Source organism: Perna viridis, chromosome 11, assembly GCF_037379345.1.
Source record: "Perna viridis isolate PV_CMFRI_1.1 ecotype Kerala chromosome 11, ASM3737934v1, whole genome shotgun sequence".
Taxonomy (NCBI): Eukaryota; Metazoa; Mollusca; class Bivalvia; order Mytilida; family Mytilidae; genus Perna; species Perna viridis.
This window is the reverse complement of record NC_142455.1, coordinates 22,140,433-22,162,192: the sequence shown is the minus strand read 5'-3', so window position 1 is coordinate 22,162,192 and position 21,760 is coordinate 22,140,433. Positions and strand designations below refer to the sequence as shown.

At 33.5% G+C, this 21,760-nt stretch overlaps 1 protein-coding gene and 1 long non-coding RNA gene across 2 annotated transcripts; one reads left to right on the top strand and one right to left on the bottom strand.

Moving 5' to 3' along the window:
- Nucleotides 1–141: 141 nt before the first annotated feature.
- LOC148603358 (uncharacterized) lies at nucleotides 142–6,011 on the bottom strand. The gene is made up of 3 exons (XR_015916776.1): nucleotides 5,452–6,011; nucleotides 3,223–3,376; nucleotides 142–273 (listed from the first exon to the last, which is right to left on the bottom strand). It is a non-coding gene; the product is annotated as an uncharacterized LOC148603358 (long non-coding RNA).
- LOC148603357 (uncharacterized) lies at nucleotides 4,985–21,350 on the top strand. Its single transcript, XM_088553313.1, has 14 exons — nucleotides 4,985–5,234; nucleotides 8,290–8,837; nucleotides 10,742–10,867; nucleotides 11,247–11,316; nucleotides 11,685–11,804; nucleotides 12,414–12,467; nucleotides 13,586–13,650; nucleotides 14,348–14,438; nucleotides 14,795–14,890; nucleotides 15,301–15,443; nucleotides 15,703–16,149; nucleotides 16,481–16,526; nucleotides 17,467–17,597; nucleotides 18,673–21,350. Exons 1-14 carry the CDS (start codon nucleotides 5,147–5,149, stop codon nucleotides 18,787–18,789), a joined length of 2,142 nt encoding a protein of 713 aa, XP_088409439.1. The 5' UTR covers nucleotides 4,985–5,146; the 3' UTR covers nucleotides 18,790–21,350.
- Nucleotides 21,351–21,760: the final 410 nt, after the last annotated feature.

Below are 21,760 nucleotides of genomic sequence, written 5' to 3'. Positions count from 1 at the left end.
CCGGTACTATTTCTGTTTGTAAAAACCTGTATGAACGTCATGACGAAAATAATAATGAACACTTGGAGCAGTAAAGCTTTATTTACCATTAAAATGATAGCTAATAAAAGTTCAATTCTAGTATCTACACATCAGTGTAGTAGAAGTAGTCCTTCAGGTGTTGACCCCGCCCCTTTTGTTGGAGGATTGCGTCAATTTCGTGCAAAATTTGGGCAAACATTAGCCTAGAACTCCCTCCTTTCAAAATATTCCATCCATCGATCGCCTTCACTCCTAAAACAACAAGAAGTAATTCATGTAAGAAATCAAGATAACAAATACAAATATATATATTAAACCACGTGTAAATTAAAAGGTTGTTTAAGAAATTTATTAGGTTTGGAATAGAGAAACTATCACCTCTGCTGACCTATAACCCGTAATTTAATCATCAATGAGACCAGTTACGCAATGCTAATTATGCAAGATAATCGATTTGTTTTCTTTGATGTATGTTGACTTAGATCACGGTGATTTATCAATAAATCGAAGTATTCAAGAAAATGTTTGCAATTTAAATAAATAAGTTCAACGCTGGCCACGCGCTGCAATATGCTTTGATGTCATGGTCAGGTTACAATGTTCGGTCAAGCGAATTCGTGCTGGATGCATTTAACCCGTCTGTCGTATTGACAATCCGTCTGTCGGAACTCACCACAGTACTGTAGTTCAAATCTTTTATTATATATATATATATATATTTAAATTTCCATTAAAAATATCACGTCACAATAGAAAATATGTTTTCTATAATGATTACGATTATTCTATAATGTTTTGGGGTATTATTGGGTATTAATAAGAACCCAAATTTATCTATATCAGTTCATGGAGAAGTATACATATCTTATTTGTGATTACTACAATTCTTGCAATGAATAAATCGTTTTTAAATGGATTTTGCTTTTCGAAAGTTATTCCTATCTTTGTTAAGCATTAATTTAATGTTTCTCACAACAAGTTGTCATGTAAAACCATTTTCTGTTATCAAAATACACAGTTTATGAGCCTGTGAAATACGTTACAATGTTGTAAACTTTCTAAACGTGCCCGTATGATAGGCGATTTCACTGATAATGATTTACAGTTAATTTGATCCGAGAACAGTGTTTTTTTCCGTTTGAAAGAAATTACTGTAACGTAATTCACTGCAAACGTAATTCATGGATTTGTACTTTACCAAGAATGTTAAAAAATATATAGCACCTGAAAAACCTGTTCAAGGGTCATTTATGACTGACATCAGCGATGTATAATTAAGAATGTGGAAAGCTTGCTTCCACCATTAACATATGCAAAAGACACCGTAACGTAATTCACAATTAAATGCACATTTGGTAAAAAATAGATAAAAAATCATATATTTTTTTTCAATAAAAACATTATCCTTCACGTGTGAATCATTTATTTTCACCTTGTTTATAATTCTATGGTATTTTTTGTCTCACATAGACTTACCGTATCTGTCAGTTGCAATTGCATTACAGCTTCAGGAAAATTGTAACGTAATTCACTGTGTTTTTTGGGACATCAGTATTTTGTGGAAAATTAAATTTAAAATCGTTTTCGATGTAAAGATAACTGTTAAAATTATGTGTTCTAGCCATTTTTCTCCCTAGAAATCTTGGGCGTTCTACATTTGGAGTATTTTATATTTTTCTATGTATTTTTATATATGTATTTTTTTAACCGTAATTTCTGATATAGGGTTTTTGTCGATTGAGTCTTATTTATCGTTTTTGTTCAGTGAACCTGATCAATGCCCCGTAAACTATGTTTTTATAATCTGGCATAACCCTGATATTAATTCGAACCCAAAACCATATCTGGAAATAGCTTTTTGTCTTTGAAAAAAGCTTGTAACAACGAAAGTTGGCCTCGGCGCACTTTAACTGAATTTGAGTGATACGCTCTTCTAAACAGGATGTAGAAAAAATATATTAAAAAGGCAATGAGCGCCTGCGGAAGCTATATCTGTTGCACTGTACTAATTTGCATAAAGAGGTGGGGTTTAGTAATGAGGGTGGCAGAGGTGTAAAAGGGAAACTGCGAATGAACTCTCATCGCTACCGCAAAAGATTGGAACACTGTATGTACACATACAGATACTAATTCCGTTTTTTACCGTATACTGCAGTTCAAGTGTAGATCAAGGCGAACAATAAAACTTAAAGCTGCATTAGCTGTCATTTTCGTAAATTTCGTTTCTGTTGAAAAATGCTTTAACTTTGAATTATTTCTACTAAATTGTACTTTTCCTGTATAATTTCATTTGATATTACAAATAAAATGCATTAAATACATGAAATAGGTGTCAAAATATTCATTGTCTTGCAAGACAAAAAAACATCCTCCAAAGTCAGGGTTTTGAGTCCACCCTCGCTCCCTCAAACCCCTGACATCACTCATTCATATTTAGCGGGTATCGTTCAGTGCCATCTAGTGAGTTACTTAAATTTAACCTGAACCCATTTACTATATCAGATCGTCCATTATCTAGTATTATTGGTTACCGTTCCACACAGTCATTTTTTCGATTTTCATTGATGCTTCGCACCCAGAGAAGCAACCAATCGGAATTGTCTGGACGATACCCGCTAAATATGAATGAGTGATGTCAGGGGTTTGAGGGAGCGAGGGTGGACTCAAAACCCTGACTTGGGAGGATGAACAAAAATCGACCTAGATAAATTCGTATGCATATGACTTCTGCTGACCTTAATCCGCGCATGTGCTACATGAGTAAGGGACATATCCTTAAAACAAATCTGATTGCAAAGCGGAATTGGTTAATGAATGGCAAGAAAGATCGACGTACGGGCTCAGGCCGTAAAAGAAAAAAGTTCGAATAACGCAAGGATTCTTTTGAAATCTACATTTTGTGATATAATGTGGCACAAATATGGTCAGTAATTGTCATTATTTATATGAAAATTAATCAAGAAATAGATGAAATGAAATGTAAACAAGACACGTGCATACCTGTGTATCCGTTGTTGTTATTTCTTTACCAATTTTAAAGTATTTTTAACCCATGTGAATGTCCTGTCGGGAATCTTCGGAAGTAATGGCGAAAAATAATTAGATCAGAACTATCGATCTTCTTTAATTAAAATAACGTTGTTTTTACAATATTCTGTAGGTATTATCGACACAAATTTCTTCAATTGCATTACTACATACTTATTTCATTGAATCAGCTAAATTCAGTAGAATCAGAACTGAACAAATTTGGCAGCTAATGCAGCTTTAAGAAATCATCAGCGAACAGATCATGGGCTCACTTTCACAAACGTTCGACTGCAAAATGGTATGTCCCCGTCAACGACGCCCCTCCCTGTAAAGAAAAGCCAGACAGTCGCAGCTAGGCATGTATTATGGCGACTTTTTGTCAGTTTCTACTGCAAATAATTAGTATCAAACCATACATGTATCATATAGAATGATCATTATAAAGTAGACCAAAGTATCCCACATTGTATTCCTTACTCTTGGAGACTAGAGATTACGTTTTTACATTACCAGTTTGTTCAACTATGTATACTTAGATTTCCATTAAAACATCCCAAGACATGTGGTACTGTATCAATATATTGATTTTATAACATGAAACATTATGGCAATCGATTTGATGCAATTTTAATAAGCGAGCAAGAATCCGTTAAGATGACATCACGTTCTTTTACAATAAATGTATATATGTTTACTTGGTAAACAAAGTGAAAATTGAACTTAAAAATATGCGAAACAACTGCTCTTTTTGGGGATGAGGGCTGATGTGTTGGCATGCCTAAGTAGAAAAATGCAGGTAAGGTCTGTAAACTTTGAGTTATCGGAATTTTATAGTTTCAGAATTATACAATGTATTTGACGGTAAACTTTTGCTCCACATTTGAATAACAAAATATCGATAAAACTACCGAAGCACAAAATAACCAATACAAGAAAACTGGAAACAGAGAAGATTTTCATACTTAATGTATATGTACATGTACATGTAGACAACATAATAAAATACAATAACATAAACATGTACAAAACAGAAAATACGAAAACAAGACCACGCAAAAAAAAAATAATAATAAAGTAAAGGATAGGCAAAGTCTGTTCGACCAGTTGCACATTCATATGAATCTACTCCAAAGTGTATACTCCATAGGCTGGAGACATTGATGTATTACCACTTGGGCAGAAACAATTTACAATAATTGGAAAGTCAATATCGTCATATTTTGCATAAAATTTTGATTTCAAACTTCCTCTGTCATCTATAATTGGTTATGGTCTAGTGAAGCAATGATTGATTGATTGATTGTTGGGGTTTAACGCCCGAGCAGCAATATTTCAGCTATATTCAGCAAAAGAAGTATCAGTGATACACTATTCTGTTATAGGAATGGTTGGATCCCTTACAGGTACGTGTATATCCAATGATTTTCATGTACTTGTAAGTACAGGTCATGAACGACTAACTCTTTCGTGATTAGTTGTCCTGCAGTTCATCAATTCAATGTATTTCATATGAATGATGATAACTAAACCAAAAAACAATTTTAGAAACTCAATGATGGTCGTATTTTTTTTAAAGCATTGACAATCGTTTTCGATCATGTCGTTTGGTTTCTAATGTTAAAAAATATTGATGTCCGACCACGATTTTAACTTACTATATCCCAAAATAAACATTGTTAATCATATTTGTACGAAACACATATACATTGAAATATTGAAACCAAAACCGACACAATTTATATCAGAAAAAAGGCTAATAATGAAAATAATCCGACATGATATAACCGTCATCTGTACCATTTAAACAATGACATGTCGTGTTTACATTCCACATTTCTCTTTTCTCATGTTCTATTGATTGGTAAGTGACAATATAAACACGGGTCGATGTCTTTAACCCCGAGTGTACGAGTTGAATCGTCTCGGTCCAACGGCTACCATTTATATCTTTTGTTATTGAAACAGTTTCAATTTAAACATACGGAGTTTTATATGTATTTTAAACTATTTTTCAATCACGAGACATTTTACTACTTACTCCAATTTCCAGTCTTAATGTTTAATGTCCAGATAGACCACTTGACGTGAGGGCCCCATGCGAGCAACTAAAGAGAGATGGCGTTCTGATATGTACCAACTTGTGCTATTTTGCTGGATTTTATTTTGTTGTGTAAATACAGAAAGTGAGTACTTTGAACCATTATATGTACGCTTACGTAAATAATTCTTAAATCAATTGAATTGTTTTCGGAAACGTATTTTGTATTGAAATAATTGAAAGTTATATTTCATTTGCATGTACTTGTATATTGTTGAATTACATGTAGAAGACAGTCAACAAACTTATGATGAAGACATACAAATTGAATGTTTCGTGTGTTCTATGTGTATTTTACGTACCGTTTCCGGAAGAAAAATCCCTTTATTGTACTGTGAAACCTGTCTAAACCGAACAATCAATAAACATTTCTAAATCAGACAGGTTTAGGTTAGACAATTATCACTGTGTTACAGCCAAAATTTATTCAAAGATGGTTGCATCCCGTGCCTGATTTATTTTGATGCATATCGTGTTTGAATAATAGGTATCTTCTTGGCGATGATATTACCATCGTTTGCATTGCTAATTTAGAAAATGTCGCTTTTAATGTTTGAAACATCGTTTTAGATTACTGCTTACATGTAACACATACATATAATTCATATTCTTAAACAATTCGAAAGATAATGATAATATGTACATTATGTACATTTAAATCGTACGTTCAAGGAAGTGATTTATCAATAAAGTGAGAAACTGTTCTTTGTTTAGATTACGAATTCATTGCATAAACAGTCTTTTCCAATTTATTGGCGATTTAAAATTCAATTTCAGTATTTACATGTTTTTAATGGAAAGTTTTTTTTAACACAGTCTGGTTGATACTGAGGCCCTAGGGTTTTATGGTTATTGACTTGTGAATCATTGTTTATATACTGCTTTGAAGTTTTATATTTGTAAATTAAATTATACATGTTGTATTGCCTCCCTTAAATGGTTGTGATGAAATTCTAACTTTCTACTCTAGAGCTGCTCCATTTTCATAAATCAAATAAGAAATTCAATAGTTGCTACAAATATAAAACGCAGTACGCGTGAACTATCACTGGGGTAAGGCGGATGACCGTAACGGCCGTTACGGTCATCCCAAGATGGAGGAGGAAAATCCGGGAAGACTATTTATCTTTGATAAAGTTGTCTATACAAGTTATTCAACAAAATATATATGACAAATAGTCAGTCATTCATAAATACTTGAAATTTGAAGCGGGAGCATATGGGTAAAATGTATGATTAATGAGAAATTACAAGGTAAAAATATCGACGGGATGACCGTAACGAAGAATGTGGGATGACCGTAACAGAACATGACTGACTGACGAACGGGATGACCGTAAAGAAGATTGCGGAATGACCGTAACAGAACATGAGACTGACTGACGAACGGGATGACCGTAAAGAAGAATGCGGGATGATCGTAACGGGTTTATTTGATACGAAATACGATCGAACTATTGACCAAAATATTGTAAAAGATATTGAAATGGGTAAAATAGTTACTGAATTGATATATAAGTGTAGATGTTTATCCACAACTAAAAATAGACGGGGAAAACAGACGAAACTACATCATGCTTATACTCGTTGTAGTTAATATTTAAAAGTTCATGAGCGGTGTGTTATTCATATAATGAAAACGTTAAATAGGAATTAAAGTCAGTAGATTTTTCTAAATATTGTTATATTTTTTGTCTTCAAAAGTGCTATCAATGGCAGGATCGGGTCAAGAAATTTAAAAAAAGGGGGTCCCGGCTATTTGCTCATTTTTTGACAAAATTTGCACGGAATTAACAAAATTCTCCAACAAAATAGGGGATTCGACTCCGCCTTGTGGTTCTACTAACGACTATAAGATTTAATTTCCCTTGTTTTTGTTACTCGTCGTAATACCAATTAAGTGTATTAACAAAGTCCGATTTAGAATCAAATATCCAAATTGTTCAGAATTATTTTTAGTATTTTCTTTTAATCAATCCTTCCTTGCTTTCGGATAGTATACTTAATTTGCCAAATGAGGAATTCAAATTGATATTCATAGATGAATGTACAATGTGCATGTAAATTGTATTATTGCTTTATATTGTCCGTGTGAGATGTATTAGTCACTTGTGTGGTAGTTAAGAAATCGCAAAAATCTTTCCGTTAGTTTCGTAATTTTCCGATTTTTTTTACACAATGTACGACAAGAATCAAACTAGATCAGACCACAGCGAGGACTTGTTTTGATGCACACAATAAAATTTGATACACATACATAAAGAGGTAACTTGTAAATTAATTCATTTTATGATTCAAAGATATTTAGTGGATATTTGGAGCTTCAAGAATGATTCACGCTTGATTGTGTTCTTAACTCACTTTTACTTAGAGTTTGATAAACAATTATTAGTTACCATTTTAATGGTAATGAGTTTTTTTTTCAATGAAAAGTTTTTCATTCAACGACGTCTTTACATGGAGAAGTAAAATGCACAGTGTATTCAAATTGTTTACCAATAGTGAACACGGTTTAACTAACAATCTATTGTTTTTTCATTATTCTAATCAAATACAGATTCGAAAATTGAGGTTTGGTATTATCTTTACCCGCGCATTTATTTAAATCCCTATTTCAGAAGTATGAATAAAAAAAACTTAAACGAAAAAAAATATCACAAAAATCAATAAGATTTCACTCTCATACGGAAAACCTAAAAGAAGTAATTATCAATCAGATTAAAACAACTCCAAAAGTTCTAAAAAATCCCCGGTCATTCCTGTACCAACTTCGAGGTGGGTGACTGGGACCAGGGTCCATTAGTCCATCTTGGGACTGGGATGATATTTTAGGCCTACTTAAAGACTATCGATTTCCAGAATGTTGGGAATTTCCATATCTTCCTCTGTCGTTGAGATAATTTAAAAAAGGGGCTTCGTACATCTGTAGTAAAAATGCATGGAGCAATATAACGCGTTTCAAATGTACTACAATGACAGAAAATACAGGTGGTTCTGACTACTCGAAAACAAAATTATCTGAAATCTGTCTTGTACTTAAATACTGTACTTTTGTTCTTGGTCTTCTCTTAATATTACATATACATGTCAATACTCAATAATTCATTAACATACTTACGTAACTATGTTTCCACCAATAGGTGTTCACACTGAGTATTCGGCAAATCTACAACAACCGAATGAATATGTGTTATTGTTAGATACTCATTCTCGGCACCGGCGTCAGAGTGATCCTTTAGAATGGAATACGACGTCATCAACTGATACGCCAAGTACAAAACGTCAGTCCACAAGTTCTCCAATCGTTAGTTCTACCACCAAGAAACCGACTTCACAAAATGCGAAAACTTCAACAATTGTATCGACTGAGAAATATACACACAAAATTACAACTACCACAACACAAGGGAGAGCTGATTCACCAAGAACTAAAACAACTCCCGGTACAAAAATACCTACACCTTCCTCGTCAACTATTCAAACTACTATAGCGACATCACAAAATCAGTCGACGGTATCTACAACAACCCAGAAACCACCCACGACAACAACAACTACAAAATCATCAACGACGTCCACAGTAAACAAAGCAACAGCTACAACTAGCTCATCAAGTCTTGCAACACTTACGGAGTCGTTATCCGAGCAAACATTACCAAATACAACGGAACCGCCCACCTATATCAAGGTAAGAGTTACAACAAACCGTCTACCTAAGTTACAACGAAGCTGCCTACCTATATCAAGAGTAATCAAGGGAACCAAGGTTATAGCGGTAATCAAAAGGGACAAAGACCCGCCATGGAAAAACAAGGATTAAAATCATACATACAAAGTTACAAAAGCGAATGAGCAACTCGGACTCCACTAAAAACTGGGAGCATGGACCGGTAGGGTGAGCGTCCTCTGCTTTTCTAGAAACACCCGCTGAGTTGCTAATAAAAAAGTCAAGGTAAGACTAGCAACAGACCAGCTTACCTATATCGAGCTAAAAGTTAGCCTACGTATATCAATGTAATAGTTACAGCGAAACCGCCTACCTGTATCAAGGAAAGAGTTACAATGGAACCGCTAATCTATATTAGGGTAAGAGTCACAACGTCACAACGAAACCGTCTACCTTTATCAAGGAAAGAGTTACAACGGAACCACCTATCTATATCAAGGTAAGAGTTATTGGAATAACGAAACCTCGCCTTCCTACATATGTATGGCAGGGTAAGAGTAACAACAGAACAGCATACCTTTATCAAGGTAAGCGTTACAATGGAATCGCTAAATAGTATCTGGGTACAAGTCACAACGAAACCGCCTGCCTTTATCAAGGTAGGAGTTACTGTAACAACGAAACCGCCTATCTATATCAGGGTTAGATTTACAACGGAACCGCCTTCCTTTATCAAGGAAAGGGTTATAACGGAACCGCCTATCTATATCACAGTAAGAGTTACTGTTAATACGGAACCACCTACCGGTATCTGGGTAAGAGTTAAAACAGAACCGCCTACCTATATCAACGTAAGAGTAACAACGGAAACGTCTATCTACATAAAGATAAGAGTTACTGTAACAACGGAACCGCCTACCTACAGCAGGGTAAGAGTTACAACAGAACCGCGCACCTTTATCACGGAAAGAGTTACAACGGAACCGCCTACCTATATGAAGTTAAGAGTTACAACGGAACCGCCTGCCTACATTCTTTGTATATCAAGGTAAGAGTTAAAACAAAATCGCCTTTCTATATCAAGGTAACGGTTACATCGATACCGCCTACCAATATCAACAAAAGAATTATACAACGGAACCGCTTACTTTTATCAAGGTAAGACCCACAACGGATTCGCCTAACTATATCAAAGTAAGAGTTTCAATGTACGGCCTACTTATATCAAGCTCAGAAGACTTGTGATACCTAAGACACGTAATGCCTACATATGTAAGAACACACACCTATGTCAAAATAAAAGTAAAATTGATTCAAGGTAAGAAAACTAGTGGTGCCTAAAACAACGATACCACCTACTTATATCAAGGTTTGGAGACTAATAATACCAAAAACAATGGCAACAACTAAATTAATCAAGGCAAGAAAACAAGTGGTGCCTAAAACAACCATACCACCTTCCTGTATCAAGGTTTAAAGAGTAGTAGTACTTAAAACAAGGATAACGCATACTTTCATAAAAGTAAGAATTAATAGCACGCAGTTGCATTGTAAATTTCATATATAGTCTTGATTTTTCCCAGTCTATGCAATTCTCCTTTTTCTTAACACAGGATAAAGAATAATTTGAATATGATATATGTATTGATTAAAAATGGTACTACAATAACTAGAGTAAGTGTCAGAAGACATCGAAACAAACAGTGAACTTAAAGTACATACCATTTTGATAAAAACACACAAACAGACAACCAAGCTAAGAGAAAAAAAACATAGAAATGACTACTACAAAAAATTGAATTAAAAGCACCAACATTTTGAAGTGCAGAACGTATGCTTTTTGCTAAAGGTAAGTGAAGTTTGAATGGAGAAGAGTTTCAGTGTTCATAATCAAATTATTGAAAACCTATTTGGTTTTGTTCCAGCAATTTGACAACCATATATACTACAATGGAACTGTCCTCCATGACAGCACCGGGTCATATTGGGAAGAACTGTATAACCATACCAAACACAAGGAACTCTCTGACAATGCGTATCTGGAATCTGCGGTATGTCAATATGTACAAAAAAAAAAAAAACACTTTCAACAATGGACTTGACTTTGACGAGCAAAATGGGCTTTTATATTTATATTCCTGTATATATAGAGCCAAGCATTTTGTTAGTGCGTGTGACTTTATATTGGTTGAATAATCGTTTTGAGTCCTTTAAATATGCATGTATTTTAATTCAATTTAATCATTTGAAATGCCACTTGAAAAACAGACTACCTTTTTTACGAGATGCATGTTCATTGACCTTCTATTGAAGTAATGGGTTCATTTTTCGTCTGAACTATATCGAAATTTGCGATGTTTTTTTTTGCATTTGTCAATAATGAAAGTTCTATGAGAGACAGTCATTAATGATATTGTTCCTGTTTTACAGAGCATTAACCTACCGTTTACATTTCCTTTCTATGGACACAATATCACAAAGTTACAAGCTACAACTGGAGGTAAGTCAAAATAAATTCATATTCCGACATTGCCTCAATGTTATCACATTAAAAAGTATTTGTTCTATACTTCATTTGAATATTTTAACGAGACATTGCCTCAATTTTATCACATTAAAAAGTATTTGTTCTATACTTCATTTGAATATTTTAACAGCTATAATGTCTCAGTAACTATGAAGTTGAAAAAGGTCCTTTATTATGTTATTTGCGTGACATTATCATAGACTAGTGTAATATTTTCCTTATCGGTATTGTACTGTACATGGTTCGATGCAGCCAAATCGAACCGAGGCGGAGACGAAGCCCAACATAGCTAGCCGAAAACGTATTCGAAAGTAACACTAATTTGAATCTTTATCATTTAGGTTTTCTGTACATGAGTCCATATGTACACAAGTTTCTGACGTTTTCCCAGTATGTGGCACCATTGATGGCAAACTTCGACACTAAGACTGAAGATTCTCAACTGTTGTACAAATCATACCGTAAGCGCTCTTTATATTGTTGCTATAAATTTTGATGTGAAAGTTTATATCCATTCTCCTTACATTATAAGACGTGTTTATGTTTATTTCTCAGCTAACATACCACTGTGATAACCTTTGCTTTTGCTATAGGTCAACTAAGCTAATGTGCATTTAGCAATTGAAAGGTTTTGTGATACAACAGGGATTAGACATTTAGAACACCGTATAATTTGGTACTAAGAGTACACATTTTTAATGTATGCATATTTGCACATTCATGAAACCTATATAGCTTCTTCATTGACAAGTAGTCGCGATACCGTGATACATGTTTATAATCAAAGCGAATTTATAATATTCTGTAAGACATACTAGATTGAAGATTTATCTTAGTTACAATGTAAATATTCCGCATTATACGTTACCGACTAAATTATAACTAAGCGCTATTACATACAAAATCTCCTTTTTGAACTTACAATATTTTATAACATGCAAATTGTCGACTCATTTCATCATTGTAGTATAAAATGTGCACACAGTTTCTATGGCAGGTACATGCATCTTTATACGTACACTTGGCGCGTGTTTGCGTGTTCTATCATGTGAAAACTCTCTCTATTACAGAAGACCGTATCGTATTTGAATGGAGAAATGTCAATTTGAATGATCAAGGCCATCGTAAGTTTATTCTTTTTCTGGGGACTCGTCTCCGTATCAGACTACATGTATTCATAGCAACCTTACATAATTATAATAGGTACAGATTAGTGAACAATATGAGAAAGTATTGTACGTGTCTTAATGAATGGGTCAATCTACAAACTTGTTTAATGAACTTACACATGTAATGCATGTATTTTTTTACCGCCCAAAAATTAGAAAATATTATTTTTAGCATTTTTTTCACAATGCATTAAATTTTGTACAATACTAACTTATTCATATGATTTTTATTGAAGATAATTCTTTCAAATATTTTTTGGGTCAAAACACACTAATACCAAAAACTAAACACAATTAAAGAATGATTTCATTAATCGCACTCTTTTCTATCCGCCTGTGAATGCTTTGTCGCAATCTTCTCCGTAGACCTATAACTGCTATACCTGATTTACTACATGTACATATATGTATCACTCCGCTGACTTATAGCCTCTGCTATACAGGATGTGAATAAATCGCAAGGCATGCGCACTACTCATTACAGATATACGATGCTATTTTCGGTATACTGTTTTCATTTGCATTAAAATGCTGGGTTTAGCACTGAGTGTGGTGGAGGTGTGAAGATTTGAAATAGCGAATATACCTTGTTATTGCTTGCAACGTACGATGAAAACATTTCGGGAAATATGGTTCACTTGGTCACATGACATGACACATTTTAATATCAACCAAACAACGACGATATCATTAAATTTTAGATTTAATATACCAATCATGAGCTGGTTATTTAGTTGGTGCACGTTCATATTGATATATCATTGGCTTAACAAAAGTATTTATCGTTTAGGGATCAAATGTCAAAGGTTTTTTTTTTAAAGAGTTTATAATTTATAACCCACTGTTATAAAATATTTGTTAGAAAAGTAGATGTAAGACAATCAGACAATAATTGTTTCTGATATAACTATAACTATATTGCTATTCATAAGATGTTTGAAGTGCATTTTCTCTTTTTCATTCTGATGGTACGATTATTTAACATTATAAATACGTTGAACTAAATGTAAATAGAACATTGAAATCAGACAGCATCACTAGTTTGTTCAGTTGTTTAAACTGTATAATTCCAGATGGCCAGTTTACATTCCAAACCAAATTATATTCAAATGGTACAATAGTGTTTGTATATAAGAAGGTGAGCATTCTAATCAAAACAGATATTTTTTTCTTGTCTAAATTTTGTTTTGTAATCAGACAATTCTTTTCTTGACATGACACAAACAATTTGACTCATATCGAGTCAGATATAAATCAAAGAGTAATCAAGGGAACCAAGATTCTAGCGGAAATTAAAAGAATGTAATGCATGGACAAAGACAAGACGTGGGAAACAGACAATCACAACAAAGAACAAAAAGTAACTAAAATAATACATATAAAGTAACAAAAGTTAATGAGTATCTCGGACTGCACTAAAAATGGGAGCATTGACCAGGTGTACCGGTAGGGTAAAGTAAAGTAAACTGTAAAGTCAAAAACGAAATAAATCTTTTCTCAAAATAAACAAACATTGTAAATTGGGATTTGCCAGTCTATAGAGAAGAAGATAAGTTGGCTCACTTTATCATTAATTTTGGACAAAATTTTTCAAAAGAAATGGTATAGGGGGTCCATACTCCGGAACTTCCCATTGGATCCGCCACTGGACTCTTATATTATGGTTACTGACTTGAGGTTTTGACCGACGACACAAAACACTGGCTATGAATAAGGAATTATGACACAAACGGTTCAATAAATGTACGCATACATACACCATGTCGATTTCCTTTCATTTTTTCCCCATATAAATGTATATCTAAATAAATAGCATGACGTGATTTTAATTACAGTTGCCAGTTGATGTGACAGACATATCATATGATAACCATCCGGTAAAGTTAGGATTATCTGATGCATATTACTACGATTATACCAAGAATGGTAGGTATTGAACAGCCCATAATCAAGTCAAATAACTCAAGGGAAGCGAGTGAAGCACGGAAAATAAACTTAGACAGTAAACAAACAAACAAACAAACAAACAACAAAAGCAAAAAAATAAAAAACAAAAACAAAAACAAAGAAAAAACACAGAGACACCACACTACCCCTCTCCTGATGCAAAACTTGACAACATTGACGAAGGGCATCAGTAGGCTTAGCGTCGCTAGCTTTCCTAGAAGATTTTGAAGGTTTGTAGCTCCTTCGTCCCTGCATGCAAAAGTCCCCATAATTACATTTCCGTCAATAGCCAACGTTAAAGGTAATATAGCATTTTTATGTGGTTTTACATGTAGGTATAAGGTACCGACGGATATACAAGTATCATGTTGTTAACATTGGCCTGGAATTAATAACAGAGGAGACAGTTGTTATATTTCATCCACGACCAAGTAAGTTCTGTGTGAGTTTACTAGGCATGATTAATAATATTGTATATTGATAAAATATTCATATCTTAAACAGCAAATGTAACAGAATTAAAAGAAATATTCTCATTGACATTTTCCTAATTTTAGGCATTTTAAACTAAACACACACTAGAGTTATTTTCCTTTGAATATTTGTGATAACTGTGCACATGTGTCTTTCTGATCATTGTTATTGGAAGCAACTTTTGAATACGAGCTATTATTCTCTAATTCATGCTCGTAGTGCTCAAACATGTACGTAATAGTGTTATCAAGCCAGTACCTTATACTATTGTACATGCAAGTAAGTGTTACACTGGCCAACAATTCATGTTACCGGGAACAAGCTCTTGTAAAAAGTCAACATGATACATTTCACTTTTACTTCGTAGCATGTAATTTAGCCACTAACTGTGATGAATGCGTGACCTCGATACAAGATTTTGAATGTTCCTGGTGTCCTGGCGTATGGAGATGTTCTGATGGGATTGACTGGTATAGACAGGAATGGCGTAATACAGAATGTTTAACTAGTGTAAGGGCATATCTTAAACAATTGAAGGTTCTGAATCAAACCAATGCACCTATGTGAACATCTTATTTTTAATCCTAAACTACCTTTTTCTCTGTCACGTCTAGGAATATAAAAAAGAGTATTTCGGTCAACACCATTGTTAAAAATTGAAAATCTGCGAATGCCACTCATTTTTCTCTTATAAAGATGCAACATTATTTAAAAACTGAAAAGTACCATTTGTTTTACTTCTTTCATTTTGTACAATATACATATGCAGTCAGGAAACACAACAGAAATTTGTAAAGTGACGACCACAACCACGACAACAACAACTACGACACCTAAACCGACGACGACAACAATAACTACGACACCTATACCGACTACAACGTCACAATCAACCAAACTACTGGCATCCACTTCAACCACCATTCCGACAGTCCCTACTACAACAGAGACGTCAACTAATCCTGCGACAACTACAACAGTCGCAACCACGTCGACGACAAAAGCGACGACAACTATTTTGAAGACAACAACAACGACACATACAACGACGACAACAACAACCTCAGAACCTACCACAACAAGTACAACAACAACCTCAGTACCTACTACAACAACAAGTGCATCAACAACAACCTCAGTACCTACTACAACAACAAGTACAACGCCAACTACCAGTGCAACTACAGAGTCGATGACGTCCAAACCGACATCTACGGTAAATCGCTTTTAAAATCTAGTATTTATGCGTGTATATATAAGCAACTTTCCATATTATTGTAAACAGTTCAATGATTCTTTTATAAATCATCTCCATCTGAAAAGAGGATTAAAGAGTGCTTCTTACTAGAATATTACTTTTCAAGATTCATTTAAATAATATATCAGAATGCTTTATGAAAATAAAAAAAAGCAAACAAAAAAAAAAAAAAAAAAAACACAAAACAACACCACGTGTCTGTTCGTCTTGCGTTGAAAATTCGAACATGAGTTCTTTATATCATAGATTTTATTGCAAAATATACGTTCATTGTGGTTTTCCATTGCAGACGCAGGGTTCTCCTGTAGTACAGGCCCAATCAGATACCAGGAAAGGTTGGTGATGTAGATGAATGCATTGATCACATAAGAGCTTTTTTATTGTCCATGAACATTCATGTCATGTTCAACGCAGAACAAAATATCACGCAGGGCATAGTTTCAAATAAGTACTTTAAGGTTGTACGAGATACCAGACGCAATAGAGCGAAATTCCAATAAAAGTCATACATTTGAGTATACAGATTAACTAACATTATTATATACTGAATATTACATATGATTATCTGTATCACAAGCCGGATCAACACGAGACTCTTGTATCAACCTGAGGGCCACCGGCCTGCGAGGTGATACATGTACATTTAATGGTCAAGGGTTGATACAGATTCTGACATGTCATGTTCATAATATCATACATATTCGCTATACTTCGATTGTGTTTTGTGCAGCGTTGCGACATAGGGTATGCGATATAAGTCTAGGGGTGTGATATAGGGTATGCGATATAGGATAAATGATATAGGATAAAAGAATCTTTTATAATGCATAAGCAAAATAGGCATATTTTATTCTAAATATATGAAATGATTTAGATTTATAATTCAAAACATAGAGCTGAATGTGTTCAATAATCTGTGTCCCGTTTTACAATAACATTGAAATATTTTCAATAGCATTCTGTCGTATTTTTCTCCCTCTGTCTGTAGTACAGTGTATAGATATATTGATAGGGGATGAGAATGTGGTATGGTAAAAAAATGGGGCTAGGGCGGTGGGGTGGGTTGGGGTGTTGGGTGGTGGAAATAGGTCAGTTGTGCGGAGTGAAAAGTCAAACCCATAGAATAGCTCTGTTTATACAATATACTTTAAATTCCAGTATAAATGACACGTATTTATTGGTATACCAACTAATTGAATACACTTAACTAGATTTACTAGTTGGAATGAAAGGGGCTTACTAAACTTGAAATGCAAAATATATTGTTCACTTCAGATAAAACAAACTCTGCAGCCATTGCAGTGCCTATAGTTTTGATTCTGTTAGTGCTGATAGTATTGGCAGGCGGATGGACTTATTATGCCTATACCCATCCAGAGACAGCATCTGGCCAATGGCTCATAGAGGTGAGATAATGCAATGATTTTGTAAGGTCATTATTTTAAACACATTTTAAACCGATTGGGCTATAAGTGATATGCATGCGAGCAACAGTAATTTGAACAGGCAAATTACATTCTTAATTTTGAATTTCTTTGTTTTTTTACTGAAACTTTAATTATCATTCAGTGTAAGAATCTGGCAGTGGGTAGCACATCCTTTTCTCAATTTAGTCTTTTTTTGTCTCAAATACATTCAATACATCCGAACAACCGAAAAGCTACTTAAATTTATCCTGAAGCATCTTTGACATAGATATTTGTTTTTGTCTACAAATGTGAGGAAAAATGTTTTACCCATTTTCCATAGTGCATTTCAACTAAATTTAACCTATAAATATCTTAAAAAGGCAAACTTCATAAAAACTTTGATGGTTATTTTTGGAGGCGATAAGGTATAGATACTTGGATAATGCAATCAATAAAATTTCTTAGTTTTTTTTCCTCATGTGCTATACCTTATACACAATATGCCCGAGTTTTAGAAAGAGAAGTCCTTACAGGCTAATTGTATTTTTCAACAGGCAGTGTAAAGAAATGATAACAGTGTTTTGCATAAGTGTTACTTTATCTTTTACTGTAGAATACTCACGTCAGACAGCAGGACTGTAATCATAAGCTATTTATTTTTCTTCCTAAGGTGAAATAGAATTCATGTGTGTTTCAAGTTTCCCTAATTACCCTAGTATATGGCCTCTAATCTTGTACTTTAAGGGCATTCTGGCAGAAGCAATTTTAGATTTCTTTCTCATTAATCCAAAGTAAAAAATATTGAAAAAAAATTCTTACCCTGTTTTTCTTATATTTTTCATGCATGAAATCCTTAACAGGCATATTTTTCCTTTTGGTGTATCTTAAAAATTGAACGACAATTAGATTTCACAATAACACTCAACCAAAAATAATATCCCACATTTGTACATTGGTAATGCGTGAATATCAAGTGTAGACCACATCATGCATTTTTAAAGCATACACTGGGTATTATTTAAAGCAAAGTTTGTGTACATAAGCAAAGTCAGTGATGGCATCTCTATTTCAGCATCGACCAAGTAAGCTGCGAGAACGATTCTCCAATTTGTTTAAGTGGGACATGCAAACTGGAGAAAAATATCTCGTTAAGGATGACGATATATCAATGGCAGAATCCACCGCATAGACGATAACATGCCGGCGTATTGAAATATCAACCACGCTAACAAGATAAAAGTGCATACAAATTGTTCATCTTATTGTTGCTTGAATATTATGCTGGATTTATATTCAAGGAACATAGCATTGATTTGACATTGTATTTATTGAGGTGATTGATTTTAAACTATATCTATATAATTACATCATATGGCTTGGAATAATCAAAAAGAGAAGTATGGTTTTGAAAGATTTTAGATCTTAGATATACACAACTGAATACTGTACAAATTGCATGTACTAAATATGTTTGTTTATTCATATAACCATGTCAACTTTAATGAGATGTTGATCTATGTATGATTAGAAAAAACACATCTGATTTTTGCTTTAAGTAACAGTCTTTATAAAAATCAGACAGGAGGTGATTCATGCATGTCAAAAAAATACCAACTTTATTTTTATTTCCTATTCAGAGTCAGTTACAGACCACATAATCAGTTTTTCATTTGGGAGTTTTTTTGGATAAATTTGATATAGATACTACATGAAATTAGCACTTTGCGAGAGTTATCGTTCTTGATTTGGTTGATATTATTGTGAGATTAGTGTATGATTTTTTTAAACGTGCAGGTTTGATAACAGATAAGCATAATGTTATCTAAAAATATAGCATCGGAAGATCGATAAAATATTTTTTACACCATGAATCACCTGTACCATAGGCAATGTCTGAATTTTATATGGACAAGTACTTAAATACGTGTACATTTAAGACAGTAAACACAATGGCACGGTGATGTGTAAATCGTGCCTTGTAGATAATATTTTACATTCTACACACTTTGATCCGCTATGCAAATAGCTTTGAAAATTGTAATAGCAATAAGTTTCTCAAGTTAAGCTTACATATGATTTTGATTAAAGAGTTGTGTAACATTAAACAAGGCGATGAAAGCGATTTAAACATGGCCTTATTACCGTTATTATACGATGATTTATACTTAAGTGTACACATTTATTCGTTATGAAGCTTTCCTGTACATGAAATTGTTTTCTGAAAAAAAATGCGTGGGTTGTGATGGATATAACTATTTATTTGGAATGATTTTTATTCTGAGAACATTTAAAAAATGAAACTAACCAGATATTGCCTAAATGGCGTTGCAAAGCGGGAAATAGATGCTCACTTAATTTTATGGAAAAATGGATATTGTATTGCAACCTTACCAAATACGCTATCTATTCATTCATATTTTGCAAATTATATTTTTTGTCTATTTGTTAAACAGTTAATAAATTGAATTTTTATGTTTTTATCCAAGATTTTGATGTTTGATGTTTCGTTGTTTTTAAATGTTTTTGTACATTGTTATAATAATATATAAATCTTTGATCGTTTAAATCTTTAATTTTCCTTCAGCAGTTGTTGTTGATCTTTAATTGTATAATAATTGTTACATTGTTGCTAAATATTGTCTGTATTTTTCTACATTATTGTTAAACATTTTTGACACTATTAAAGATACAACAAGTTTTTTTTTTTTTTACATTTTCTGAACGCAATTAAATGTATAAGTATCAAATGAATAGTACATTTATTTTGTTTCCGATATGGTAAACTTGCTGTGGACTTGACTTTTTATGAGCAACTCGGGGAATATTTTAGAAATGCAGAGGACGCTTACCCTACCGTGCTTCTTGTCCATGCTTCCATTTTTCTTGGAGTCCGAGTTGCTTATTTGCTTTTGTTACTTTGTATGTATGATTTTAATTACTTCCTGTTCTATGTTGTGTATGCCTGTTTTCCATGTCTTGGTTCTTTTGATTTGATCTTATTACTCTTTGTGACCATATCATCGGGCTCCTCACATTTGTGACTGAATGGTGTAATCTGATAATAGTACAAAAAAAAACACTTTCATGATATTACAAACTAATGCTTTGATTGATTTAAAATCCTTTTGTTGCTGTTCCACTGCGCCCTTAAAAGTCTATTGTATTATAAAATTTGTAGAGGAGGACATAACTTTCTGAAGTTTTAAACAGGTCTGGAGTTGGTATGTCAGTAAACTGGTGTGGAGTTTTATGTCAGTAAATTGCTAGTAGTCCTTTGTTTGTTCATTTTTGGAATCTGTAATCATTACTTCTGTTTTAACAAGAGACTCAAAACTTTTTAAGCTGATTTTAGGTGTGTTTAATTGTAAAATATTTTTCCACAGTGGCAAGATTTTAACTGTGATCACGCCAAAGAATTTTAACCCCAACGCATTTTTTGCGTCTCTCCCAAGTCAAGAATTCCTTAACTCTGTATGCATTGTTTTGTTTATCTTTATGTTGCTTGAGTATATAATTATTTTGCTGTACAATGTACCGTTATATAATGTTGCTTTTTGGCCTGTTGCAGCCTGTCCTATAGTGAGAGAGTTTCCTCGTCGTCATTGACCAGTGGGGTTGTTGTCATATCAACCATTTGTTTCTTCAATTGGAACTTGTATTTCCATGGCTTCTGCTATATGGTACGAATTATACTAATTAAAACAAACGACATGACTATTTAATGTCTAAATAAATCTACTAGTCTTTTTATTTTTCTATTTATGCGTTCAGTGTAATATATGTAATACATGCAATCAAAGTTCATCATCCTTTCGTTGCATTGATAACTTTTGGATTGAGGGCTGGAGCGTGAAAAAAGAACTTAACTATAAAAACGATTCGCATATTGATACGTGTAGTTAAAGAAGGGTTTGATTTGCACCCGAAAAATCTTCAAAGAAATAAGATACACAATTTCAGAAATTACAACTTCCCTGTGTATACTTAAAAAGCTGTGAATGAATTTCAGATAATTTATAAAACGACGTTTATTTGAGTGATATTTCCCTTGCGTATTTCTGCATAGGGGATATTGGCCTTAATCACAGGAAGATTGAAATCATCACTCAACATTAAAAGAGCAATCATATGATGACCACCTACGCACGCAACATTGTAAT